This window comes from Leucopleurus acutus (assembly GCF_964270905.1).
Source record: "Leucopleurus acutus genome assembly, chromosome: 12".
In the NCBI taxonomy this organism is placed as follows: domain Eukaryota; kingdom Metazoa; phylum Chordata; class Mammalia; order Artiodactyla; family Delphinidae; genus Leucopleurus; species Leucopleurus acutus.
In genome coordinates this window covers 88,467,588-88,480,541 of record NC_139154.1, presented here as the reverse complement: position 1 = coordinate 88,480,541, position 12,954 = coordinate 88,467,588, and the positions used below count along the sequence as shown (strand labels likewise).

At 51.5% G+C, this 12,954-nt stretch overlaps 1 protein-coding gene across 4 annotated transcripts; it reads right to left on the bottom strand.

Moving 5' to 3' along the window:
* Window positions 1-2,277: 2,277 nt before the first annotated feature.
* Window positions 2,278-11,214, bottom strand: NAGK (N-acetylglucosamine kinase). Of its 4 annotated transcripts, none has more exons than XM_082852006.1 (10): window positions 11,111-11,214; window positions 9,257-9,341; window positions 9,003-9,101; window positions 8,035-8,176; window positions 7,112-7,222; window positions 6,296-6,408; window positions 4,932-5,019; window positions 3,846-3,943; window positions 3,263-3,341; window positions 2,278-2,604 (listed from the first exon to the last, which is right to left on the bottom strand). In XM_082852006.1, exons 1-10 carry the CDS (start codon window positions 11,137-11,139, stop codon window positions 2,414-2,416), a joined length of 1,035 nt encoding a protein of 344 aa, XP_082708132.1. In that variant the 5' UTR covers window positions 11,140-11,214; the 3' UTR covers window positions 2,278-2,413. The 4 variants fall into 4 exon arrangements, with proteins under 4 accessions (XP_082708132.1, XP_082708133.1, XP_082708135.1 ...); XM_082852008.1 differs by having other exon boundaries at window positions 2,492-2,604; window positions 4,918-5,019; XM_082852007.1 differs by lacking the exons at window positions 9,003-9,101; window positions 9,257-9,341; window positions 11,111-11,214 and adding an exon at window positions 8,283-8,410.
* Window positions 11,215-12,954: the final 1,740 nt, after the last annotated feature.

The window sequence follows — 12,954 nt, the reverse complement described above, 5'->3', positions numbered from 1 at the left end:
AATGGGTTTTGTTTTGAGTGCTTTTATTTGCCTCCTTCCTACAATCAGGTTTAAAAAAATCTGAGCTGACTTGCCTATTTACAGCTTTTTGAGATAGTTATGTCTATACAGCGCCTAACTATTCACAGCCTTACAGACGTGAATGGTGTATTCATTCACTTAAAATTTTCATTAAACTAAGTACATTAAAGAGAAGTGCAGATATTGTAAGCAGTATAGTCCATAAATTTTTACCAACTTTCTGTTGGTATAAGGTGTAATGGTATACTCATTTTTAATCCTTATAGTAAAAATCCTTAGAGCACTCATCACAGCTAGAAGACATTCAGTGAACATTTGCTGAATGGATGGCGCAGATGAGGCCATGCTGTCCACGAGATCACACAGGTAGATTAAGGCAGTGCCGGCCTCTCCAAGTCCATTTCTTGTTCCCAGCTCTCTTGTTTGGCTGTTATAAGCTCAGATGAGATGAATACATACATATTCAATGCCTTGGCATTGCGGAATCCCATTAATTGCTCCTGGGATCTTATTAGTGAAGGAGATTATAAGTTTAAAATTAAAGGGGGAGAATCTCATCAAAAATCACTTATGACCTGCACTGCAACCTCTGTGTAACAGAGCCTAACTGGAGAATAAGCTACCCCATCACATCTCCTTTGACCAATGGAGAAAGGAACACAAAGTGACCTTGTGCAGTTTAACATTGCCTTCATTTTTTCAACTAATATTTAGTGAATACTTATGAGCTGGCACTAGAAAGTCAGTCAAGCTGTGCTCTAAGCCCTCCACTGTCCATCTGGAATAGTAGAGCCTGGACAATGGTAAGGAAGTGATGGCTGTACCCTGAAGAACATAAATATCTCTTTTTAAACTCTTCACCAATAGTTTTAGATTATAAATCCGAAATACTGCTTGATCCTGGTCCTGAGATCATGTGAAAAGACTTCTCCAAAGTTCACCACTCATCAGTAAGCGTTATTAGGACTGAGATGGAGCAAAGGCACTCTGCTGTGTCCCTGACTCCTTGCAAGCTTTTTAGCTGATGATGTACTGGTGACTTGCTGAGAGCTGACCCCAGTGGTCTGGGCCATACCTAGATGTGAAGAGGGCTGGCTGTCCCTTCAGAAGGGACTTGTCTTGAGTTATTGTTGTGTTGAGCTAGAGCTGATGGGACAAGAGCTGCTACCGTTGTGTTCCAGACAGTGAAATAAGTGTCATCTGACTTGGGAAACAAGTATTCACGACCCCGTTGAGAGCCTAATCAGAGCTCCAAAATTATTGGGTAGAGCTCCCTCAAGTGCAGATCCTGGACCTCTGCAGCAGAAATTACCCAAGGTATTTGGTAGAAATGAAAATTCCCCATCTCATCTCATCCTTGACCTAATGAATCAGACACCTTATGGAAGGGGGAAAAAAATAGAAACCTGAGTTTAAAACAAGCTCGTGAATAACTGATGCACAGCAGTTTGAGAACTGACGTTTAGGACATGACCCATGCCTCTAACAGCTTACACTCCAGACACCTGGAGAGGCAGCCACTGTGGATCGAGACTCTGGCTTCAGTCTTCGCCAAGCAACACGGGCAGAACAGGAAGCTCTGGGCTTGTCTTGACCAATCAACCTGCAGTATCCAGAGGACAGGAAATCATGTCTGCTCCTCACTGATGTTCATCATTCCCGCTGCCACACAACAGTGTCATCCTGTAACCAGAGCCAGGCCAGCAGTCACCAGGAACACGTAGGCTGCCTAGTTGTGCCTAGTTGGCCTTCTTGGATATCAGCCATCCGCACAACTTCTTAAGAGCTCATTCATGCAGAAAAACTGCAAAATGTGCTGTTCACCTGTAAGTATCAAATCCAGTGAGGTAAAAATTCTCCCAGATTAGAATTGTACCCTGTCCCCTAAATCCTACTGGGACTATCAAGAGAGGGTGTGATATAGCTAAGGTTATTGCTGGTGATGTTCTCCATGGACAACACTTAGTTCCACTAAAAATAGGCAGCAATCTTGACCCTTGCCTTTGACTGGAGAAAACTGAGATCACAGGTTAACTGGCAGCCACATGGCATAAGTATCTAACGTGGTGGGCAGGGGCAGCACACAGGTTATCTGCCTAACCGTGTGGCGAGCAGATTGCAGACCACAGGCCAAGCATCTGGGGGTGGGGCTTTAAACCCTGGGCTAAAACCATCTCTGAGCCCTCTGGGATACCTGCTGGCAGGTGAGCTGAGGATGTACACAGCGAACGTGCTTGATAACACAATCCAACTGGGGAGTGGGTAAAGTGCGTTTATTTTCTTCTATATGTTTCTTTTTCAAAAAAAAGAAAAGGAAAAGGAGAAAAAGCCTCCTGCCTTCCAGCACCCAATGTCCACTGGGCTTGGAGGGGGTGGAACCAGGGCCAGCCCCCTAGGAGAAGGTGTAGGAGTAGAAGGCAATGGCATTGACGCTGTAGTCCATGGGGAGGAGGTGCCCGATGTGCCTGGCCCCTAGGCTGGCCCCGCCCAGGGCAGAGGAGTGCCGTAGCTTCAACAGGGTGAAGCCGGAGAAGGAGTTCTGAGCCTGGATCTCTCTGCCCTGGGTCAGCGCCAAAAGGAAACCTGGAGGAAAGAACGTAGAGGATGCAGATGAGAGAGCAGGGAGAAGGTGGGGACAGAGGGAGGGAAAGAAGAGGCCCAGGCCCTGAGGCATCCTGTGGAGGTCCCACATGCCAAATCCCTAACAGATGGTTGCACCAGGGTGCGTGAGTCCAGCAACGGCTGTGGAGCACTGGAGCCCGAGGCCCCCAGGCCCCGATGCCTCCCAGGGGTTCCTAGGTAGCATCAGGGGTCCTGGAGCTACTTCAGAGTATCTAATGGAAACCACACAGCCACCTGAAACAAGCTGCAAGGTTGCAAAAGGCACATTTCTTCCCTTCTAGCTAGGATTATGGTGACTGGGATGTCACCACATGCTGGTCAGAAGCTCCAATTTCAAGTCAGATTTGTCTTTAATTTTTAAAAGGTGGTGCCTATTTAATAAATCCTCTGGAAGAGAATGTCTTTCTAAGAGTTCAAGGAAGCTGGATGGGACATTGTAAAAGGGCTCCCTGGAAGAGTGAAGGATGAGGGTCTTGGTCTGAGACATCAGTGGCCTGTCCAGGCCTCAGGGCCCAGGTCCCAAGCCCTCCCCAGGGCAGGCTGTTTTCCCAGACCACCCCCTTTCCAGCCCCATCTCTTGCCCTTGCCTGTCTCAACCTGCCCCCCACCCTATACTCACCTTCCTTCAGCAGCTCCCAGCTCTTCCACACAGAGCCCACACACAGGATGGGGAGGCCAATCTCCCCTTGGAACAAGACCTGGAGGAGAGCAGAAATGGACACTGGGGGCAACCAAGCCTCTGCAGTGCCAGAGGGGGACGTTTCTTAAGACCAGCCCAACCTATCTCAGTCACTCTCCCTCTAGCTGAGAACCAGAAGGTGGACTCAAAAGAAAAAAAACAGGGAGAAAAATAGAGAGATTCATAAAGGCAAGGTAGAGAACGGAAGGGAAAAAAGAGTTAAGCAGCAACACAGAGGAAGAAAAGAGAAGGGAGGGAAATGGACAGAAGCAGGACTGAAAGAAAGGGGACAGCACATATACCACAGTAAGCCAATCTGCTATATGTAAACACGGATGAGGGAAGGCACTGACCCAAAGAACTTCTTTGTGTTATAGACTTCCTGCAGAATTTTTCTCATACCCTAAGTTCCTTTAAAATCGTATCCAGTTTACACAGTTTGGTGGGACAGTCTCATTCTAATGGGAAAGGGCCGAGTCTGGCCCAGCAGCTCCCCAGCCTCCATTTCCCCCCTTCAACTCACCGGGTCAATCTCAGGCAACACTGCCACAACGTGTCTGCCCAGCATCTCCCCAGCCTTCCTGAAGATGTAACGGGAAAGGGGATCTCCCTGCTGAGCACCTGGGGTAGGGAGGAAGGAATGGAGTGGGTGAACACCCAGGGAGGCTCCGGTCCTCAGTGACTCTCTTTCTCTCTCTGTCGCAGGGCAGCAACAGTGCAGTGCGAGTACGATGGCTAGCAGAGGTCTCAATCAGGAACAGATGCTCGCCTCACGGCGTGTGGGGAAGCCAGCCTCCAGAGCTGCCTCTCGTCCTTACCCACCGGCCCCCACCAGCTACTTTCACCCTAGGAAGGGTGTCCTGGACAGAGGTGGCTCACTCCAGGCACTCAAGAAGGGCAGCCCCACTGGGAAAAACACTGGCACCTGGTCTGTACTCCAACGTACACTGAGTTATTCAGTCTGTCCCCGAAGGTCTCTCTGCTCTGGGGACCCAGGACCCTACTTGAACAGCTGGCTGGTACTCCTCTCGGGGCTGCCCACCCGCCTCCAACAGTCTGCTGTTAGTCAGCCCAGCCCCTTCCTAGCTCTGCTCTGAAAGGGCCTCCGACCAGCAGGAGCTAAGAGGGCCCTACAATGCCCTGAGGCTTCAGGAATCCCAATTAAGGGAGCATGGACCGCACGCTGGAGCAAAAGCAACGTGCAAACAAGCCCTATGGTTCAGCTCCTCCTGATACCCAACCAAATACGCCTAGCCGCTCCGTGATTCCCTAGGCCTCTGGGCATCACTCGTTAAAAAAGCAAGTTATAGGTCTGCCCAAAGGATAACTGCTTCATAAATTTCTCAGAAATAGACATACAGCCTGCACAAGCCGTGACAGCTGTCACGAAGAGAAACAGGTAATATAAAACGACTGGCAGTACAACCTGCGTGTCCTTCTGTCTCCACCTCAATGCTCACCAGTACCAAGGCCCACGGTGGCAGAAAACTGACGGCACTTGGTCAAAGGGAAATTGGCTTCCAATCCCCATCTGAACCCTGCTCCACCCTCCAATTAGGGAGGTCTTGGCAGAACAAAGTCAGATAAAACGCTACCCCATCTCCGGTACCTTCTGCAACTTTCCGGCAAAACCCAGCAAACCTGCATTTATCAAAGTCCCTATACAGGTGGGTGAGGATTCCTAGCCGATCTGGCACCTGAGAGACAGAGAAAAGGCACAAGATAGTCATCAGAAGCAAAGGAAAATTCCCAGTCTGCCCACCCAGTTGGCCTTCCTCATGTCTCTACTGTTTGAAAAGCTGGAATAATACTTGTTTAAGCTCTAGAGTACAAGGATTTGAGATTTCTCATTTGAGAAAAGTTATTTGTCTTCCCCAGCATGGCTCTACTGCTCTTTAGAGGTTAGCCTGGACGCAACACAGAGCAGAGACCTGCACTCACCAGAGTCTTCTGCAGTTCCTTGAGGTGCTTTTGAAAAGATTTCTTTGGTCGAAGGAATCTAACCACTACTGCTCATTGCACCTCTCCCTTAAGAGTCACAATGCAGATCAAAGGCTCCGAGAAGTCAAAATTGATTTGTTTCTCCCACACTTATTTCACCACATAAAGTGCATCTTCTACCTCAACTACCTTACACACCTGTAACGCCTCTGAAGGTCCCAAGAACCAGAGGTTCCCTAGAATACGTTACTAAAATGGAAGAGGGGCTGGGGGGCTAAAATTTGAGCATCTGTGGCAACGTATTAAGCATGTCATACATACTCTGTCATTTAATCTTTCTAATGTCTTAATGACTAAACAATAAGAGAGGGAGTAGTAGACATATTAGTGGTGTTCAGAACCAATCTGCTGAGTCAGCTCGCCTAAGTGGCCCTCAGCCAGAGAGATGTCTCTCAAATAAACTTACTTGCCTTCTCCTCTCTCAGCCTCCACCTCCGGTGCAGCTAAAGGCTGCTGTTTCCTAACCCACTACAAATGAGCACAGCCCAGACAAGGAGGGCAGTCAATCCCTGATGCCCTCCCTGGGTGGGAAGCTGTACCCTCCCAAGAACTCTCCCTGCCCCTCTTTAACAGGCTCTCCTCCCTGCCCCATACAGCCAGAGGCAGCTCACTGGCCAACATACCTGTTCAGACTTCACCTGCTGTCCCTGTGTCTGTGTGCACTGTCTCCTGATCTCACCCTGCACCTCTCACTTCAGCCTAAATGGCATCTGCCTTCAACTCGCCGCAGAGTCCAGCTGCCCAAGGATGAAGTCCAGCCTGTCCGCAGCCTACCCTCTCTTCACGCGGGGAATGCGTGCCCACCTCATTCTGAATCCGGTCCTCACAGACGACTTCTCCATCCTCCAGCTCTGACAAACAATTCCCCCCGACTTCCCCGGGCCCACCCAGTCCCCCTCCTGAATTCACTCCTGCTCGGTCTCCCGCTGCCCTATCCCAGGTATGCATGTTTACCAGGGGCAGGGGGAGTACCTGGAAATAGTTGAACATGGCCTGTTTGACATAGCCAATGTCATGAGGAGCCGCCTCTAGGTTGTCGATGGAGTCAAACACTATTTTCACTGCCTGGTGTGCAATCCAGTAGGCTGCAGAGAGCAGAAAGGGCTAAGAAGATGGGGCAATCTCCCCGAGTTCACAGGGAAGGAAACTCACACCTAGACAGGGTTGAGTATTACAGAGAATCAGGTGCCCCAATTCCCAGCCTGGGGTCCTCTAATTAAACCATTATCTGACTGACCCACGTAAGGGAAAGCTGGAGGGGGAAGACTGAACAGGCGAAGCTGCGTCACATCAGCTCCCATCCCCACGTAAAGACCAGGTCAGTCAGCTGCCACCCAAACCACGAGAGTCACTGCCAGGAGCTGGACCCTAAGGGCCCTTATGAAAATGTCCACCTGCTACCTATGAAGAGGTGATGGTGGGAGGAGCTTCTAGACCCCCTTCCCATTAGCAGACTGGTACGGCATTTCCTGACATCTATGGCCTTAACCTTCACAGTGTCAATTCCCTCCTAAGGACTCCAAAAGTCAACACAGGTAGGCAACGGCTATTATGCTGAGGCATGAATCTGAGTCCTGGGTGCAAATCACTGCTGAAGAGCACGGCCAGCCAGTAGTCCAGCATTTGCATCTCTAGATCTCTTAGTTATTATCTTGGACTCAGATTCAGGCGCTCTCCCCAGAGAGCCCCAGGGGGTCAGCAGGCTGAGGGGAGGGGAGAGGAAGATGGGGAGCTGCAGGAAGTGAACGGTCCAGGACCCTGAGCCAGGCCCAGTTGGCGTGAGCTCACCTGAGCCCTCATCTCCCATCATGTGGCCCCAGCCACCGCAGCCGCTCTCAGAGCCATCGGGGTTGATGAGCCTGCAGTTGGAACCTGTCCCAGAGATGAGCACGATCCCACCTGGGGAAAGGGCACAGGAGGCTCAGTGTGGCCGAGGCCCTGCACAGAGCACACAGCTTCTGACTGAGGAAAGAAAGGACAGCAACCAGCCCCAAGCAAAGGGATCACCACCCAGTTTTGTAGAGAAAACCGAGCCCAGCTAGTTTCCTGCCTGAAGGTGGAGGGCCTGGGTCTCAGAGAAACTCCAATCACATAGTGCCCTTCTCTAGGGAACAGAGAGGCACACGAGTCTGGGTCTCCTTGCCCAGCCAGGCTTCAAGTGACTACCCGCTTTACTGAGTCCCTACCATGTGCCAGGGATTGTGTCAGACCCTATTCACACAGTGATACTCATTCAGTACCCTAAACCACCTTATGAATACAATTACCCCCATGTTATAGATAAGGAAATCGAAACTCAGAGCGTTCCATGACTTCTCCAAGATGGTATAGCTGGCAAAACAGGAGCTGAGATTCAAATGCCAATCTCACGATACCATCACTTTTTATACTCCCGTCACAGAGTTCCTCCCATTGTCTTTTCCGCACTTGCTGCTTCCTCCAGCCTGCTTCGTCGCTGCACTGCCCAGGGGCTCCCTCCTCTGCCACGGAGTCTCATGTTGGACTCCTTTCTTGCTTCCCATCAAGACACCCTTCCTGCCCTCCCTCCTTCTGTCCAGTGCCTGCTCTGGCAAACCTCAGCTAATGAAGGGAGCAGGGGCTGTGATGAAGCTGCCTCCCAGGTATTTACTAGTCAACTTCTGCCAGCTAAATCTAAGGGGCTTCCCCAGGAAAACCGGTTCTCAACCTCACCCCGCCCTCCACCTCCTCACCATCCGGCGTAGCTGTGGCGATGGAGCCGGCGGCGTCAGTGGTGATTAAGTAGCTTTCGCTCAGGTAGGGAAATCGGTCCCTCAGCTCCTCCATCAGGATCCTCACCGCGTCCTCCTGATCCCCACCGCTCAGGGATAGGCCCTAGGCCACGCGGGAGGTGAACGAGCAAGCAGCGCCCCAGACCCAGCTCCTTTCTCGACCCCCTCCCCTCCTACAGCTGCTCCCTGCTTGCTACCGCTGGGCATACCCTGTTCATGCAGCCCCAGTCCTCCCTCTGCCACACACAGTGCCTCATGGAAGGCTGTGGCTGCAAGAAGAACCTGGACTGAGCCCTGCCAAGACGAAGGATTCAACAATGCCAGGTCAGGAGCTGGGGAGGACAACAGTGCCCTTAACAGAAAAAATCAGGCAGAGGAGCAAGTCGAGGAGAGGTAAGCTTGGTTCAGAATGCGTGGGGTTTGGCTGTGCCTGCAGGACATCTCCCTGAGGATACGTCCAGGAAGTAGCCAGAGCTACAGCAACTCCGGAGAAAGCTGAGCCAGGAATAACAGGTAACACTTAATCAGACCTTATGGGTCAGGCTCTGTGCAAACCACTTTGGGATGTATCATGCCATTTGACCATCCCAGCAACTCTGAGGTAGCTACTGTTTCCCGTATTTTCCAAACGAGGAAACTGAGGCTTCGAGCAGGTAAGTAACCTGCTTAGGGTCACACAGCACAGATGCTGAGTGACAAAGCTGGGATTCAAACCGAGGTCTCATGGCTCTCCAAAGCCCTGTGCCCTTCCAATCCTTGTGGCTTGTAGGTGACAATGCAGCCACCAAGAGTGGATGTGATCGGGTGAGTTTCTAGACCAGAGACTAAGCCCTCAAAGCCTTTCCCTTTGCAGTCATCGGACTCATCTAGTTCAAACTCGCTGTCTCAGTGTTGCCGTGACCTAATTCCCAAACTCTACCCAGACTCACCAGGCTTCGTAGAGGAACAAGAGGATCCACCCCTGCTTTCCGTTTGGCCCTGTTCACCATCTCGTTGATCCTCTCCACACACTTGTCTGTCCCGATCAGCTGGCCCCAGTCAAGGGAAGGAGGAGTTACAAAGGCCTGCATGACCTCTGTCGCCCCTACAGGCTGCCAAGTGAGCCCCCAGCCCCCACCTTAACAGGAGTTACAGAGAATGAAGCCACAGTCAAGCCCACTGGTCCCCTCAGTGTGGCCTTTACCCAGTGGTTTGTGCTGAGTCCATCCGCTTCTGCCAGGACCTGCCCATCCTCTGAGAGTAAAAGGACCTTGGATCGTGTGCCTCCCCTACAGAACACAAGGGGGCACTCAGTCTTGCTCAGAAAAACCTGCAGATACAGCTAAACTTGTGCAGTCCTCGTCATAGGCAGAGCCCAGAGTGAGGGGGACAGCTTCAGCAAGCCCAATCACCATTCCCAAACCCTCCTCTGTGGCTGGGTGTTTGCTGGGCTCTTGGACTTCCAAAACATAGTTCCTGCTCAGCTTCCCTTGGGGGTATCCTACTGATCCTGCAAGACCCTACTCATATACCACCTCGTCCTTGAAACCTCCGATGTGTGGCCCACCACTACAGCTCCATTAGTTCAGCCATGTCAGTGCCCCCATGGACTCCTCTGTACTAGAAGTGCGTTAAGCTGTTTTCCTGTCTGCCTCTCACTAGACTACAAGTTCCACTGGGTCAAGCTCTGGCTCATTTATTTACCCTCATTCCAGGCACAGGTAACACTCAGTAAACGTGACTAAAAAGAATGGCACGCCTCTCTGCTTCTCTCACAGTAGCTAAAGGCTGCCTTTAGCAGCTCCAGCTGCCAAGATTTTCAAGACACCCTTGTGAGAAATGCTGGCCAGATGACAGGAAGAGTTAATACCTGCTTAAGCAACTAAAGGGTCAAACGCTTATTACTGGGAGAAATGGTAGTTTGGAGGGAGGTCTGTGGTGGTGCGATGTATGTTTCTTTACTGATCAGTACTTTTAGGAATATCACAAAAGGACACTGAAGACCTGCTGATCAAACTCAAAGATGACAAGAAGTTTCAAGGGGTAGTTAATGCATGAGGCGGCAGATTATCGTCCCAAAGAACCTCTTGACAAACTGGAAAAATGGGTCATATGTTACACATGAATATAACAGGGCTGAACGCAAATTTCTAGTTTTTTTTTTAAAAAAACAGTGCAATAAATACAGGGCAGGGGAGATCAATCATAACAATGCATGTGAAAAAAAAGACTTTGGGGTCCATGAGTCAGCAGTGAAATGTGACTGCCACTGAAGTAATGCAATGTCAGATTCAAAAGTAAGTGCCCTGGCTCAGACCCTCTACTGTGCCCTGATTTGACACACCCAGGACCCACACCCACATGCAGGGGACTTAGCGATCATTCGGTTCATCCCTCTTATCACTTCACACACGTGGTAACGAAAGCCCAGACAGGGCAAAACTCTTGCCCATAGTCACACCGAGGGGAAGAGCTATTACAAAAAGTCCTGCAGACAAGCTTCCGAACAGGAAATAAGCAAGAATAACAGAGGGTTGGATCTAGAGTGAGTAGCCTGGAGTGCCAAGAATGGAGGGGTTTCAGCCTCCCCCAGCTTTAGGTCCCAGATACCTTCCGGCAAAGATCACTGTCCGGGATTCCACCACACCCCCGCTCCCGACCCCCAGTCCAGCAACTTCACACCCGACACCTGTTCTGCAAAACTCTCTCCGGAGCGGGAATGGAAAAAAGAAGCTTCTCCAGGGGAGCACTGTGGAGTGGGTCTTCCGTGGGAGAAAGGGCTGTGGTTCCGCCGCTAAACACAAAGGACCTGCCCCGGGGTGTGGCTGTGGCACACAGTGCCTACAAAGCACACGACTGCGCGCGCAAGGGCACCGTCGCGCGGGCACACACTCCTCCTCCACAAGACCCCGCAGCCCAAAAGCCCAAAGTGGCCGGACCCTGACTGAGGTGGGAGGTCACCAGCCTGCCGACCTGGCCACGGCCTTCCGCCCCGCCCTCGGGCCAGAGAGTGGCCCAGGCCGCCCCTTCCGGACTCCCTCCTCCGGACCGCACTCACCCCTCTACACCCCCATAGAGCGCGGCCATGCTGCTGCTACCGCCACCGCGGATCCCGCCGTTTGCTTCCCTCCTGTCGGCGATCCCGGACCTCCAGCCCGCTGGGCACCGCCCCGCGTCACGTGAACGCCCGTGCGGTCCAGCCGACTTCCAGTGCGCGTGCGCGGGGCGTGGCCCCGTGGCCCGCCCCAAGGCTCTGGGCTGCTGGTCTGGCTATGGCACCGGGCTGGGTGCGTGCGGTCCTCAGCGGCTCCTGCAGATCGCCTCCCCGCCTCCTGAGTCCTGCTTCTGGAGATGGATACGGGATCCCAAGCGGAGGAGCCAGGAAGGGGTGTTTGGGCCGGACCCCCTAGACCCGTTGCCCTGCTCTCCCCTCAGTGCCCGGAAGTTGCTGGCAGCCCCGCCTCACGCGTGCGCAATGCGTGGGAGCCACGTAGACTGGGTGAAACAGGACAGTGAGGTACACCTGGCCAGACCCCCACTGGGGTGTGGGATCGGGGAGCTGCACGAAGCCAGGGGACCACTGGGAGTGCTAAAAAAGTGCACTGTTCAACCCAACACCTGCCTGGCGATGGCAGAGTCACACCGTGGGCACACGAGCACCCACTAAGACTTTACACTGGACTTGTGTGAATATGTGTAACCAGGAGTAACCAGAAGCAGGCTGGGAAAGGAGAAAGCTCCCCAGGCTGTCCTTGTAAGCCTAGAGATGAAAGAGTTCAGCTTTCACTACTTTCCAAAGAAAGTTGGGTTCTTTGTAGAGGGTATTTGGGGGCTGTAGACTGCCAGGCGAACTAGCAGATACAGTTTGTGAAATAAAATTCATATTTTATGGCAAGACAAATATTTAAACATGAAAAGTTTTATCTCCCCTTTGGCTTCCTCTCTCCCCCCTATTGTGCATTGTGTGTCTGCATTATGGATCGACCAAGCCTCCCCAAACTCTTGCAGGAAGGGGAACCCCTTCCGGGGCCGGAGAGTGGGCTCTTGTCTAACGCTCAGAAATGAATTGTTCGAGGAGACACACGTGCTGACAAGGCAAGAGACTTTATTGGGAAGGGGCACCCAGGTGGAGAGCAGGAGGGCAAGGGAACCCAGGAGGACTTCTCTGCCACGTGGCTTGTGGTCTCGGGTTTTATGGTGATGGGATTGGTTTCCAGGTTGTCTCTGGCCCATCATTCTGACTCAGGGTCCTTCGTGGTGGTGCACGCATCGCTCATCCAAGATAGATTCCAGTGAGGAGGATTCTGGAAGGTTGGTAGGACAATATGGACTGGAGTCTCTTTTTGACCTTTACCAAATTCTTTGGTTTGGTGGTGGCTTGTTAGTTCCATGTTCCTTACCAGGACCTCCTGCCATAAAACTACTTGTGCAAATGGTTACTTTGGAGCCTGGCCAGCGTGGGTGGTTTCCGGTCAGTGGTTCCCCTAACAAAGCCTCCATCGGCAGAATTACCAGCTTAATCATAAAGAGCAGCGTTCTCCTAACATCGGTAAGACAACTCCTTAAAGATAACAGTCCTTCTTGATAAGCGGTCACATGGCACTTAGATCTGGATTATGTAAACTGTCAATAATACATCATTTAATGTACAGCCATCTTTCTCAAAAAACTTGTTATTACCGTGCTTTGACTTCTAACGGGTGGAACAGTGCTGAGAGCTTTCTGAGATGCTCTTCTTGGGTTATAATCCTCAAATTTGGCTGGAATAAAACTTCCCATTTCTTTCTTAGATCAACTGATTACTTTTTTGTTGACAGGTTTTACAAGCCTTTTGTTGCCCTCCAGCCACCACTGCACTCTCCTTCCTTACACGGGGTCGTGACAGGGAAAGGGAGGACAAAG

Bases quoted from the DNA above. Each gene is read 5' to 3' on its own strand.
- NAGK (XM_082852006.1), bottom strand. From the start codon at position 11,139: ATGGCCGCGCTCTATGGGGGTGTAGAGGG. The intron at 8,177-9,002 runs GTGAGTCTGGGT...CGCGTGGCCTAG, and splicing joins TTGTTCCTCTACGAAGCCTG to GGCCTATCCCTGAGCGGTGG. The intron at 3,944-4,931 runs GTACCGGAGATG...TCCCTACCCCAG, and splicing joins TTGCCGGAAAGTTGCAGAAG to GTGCTCAGCAGGGAGATCCC.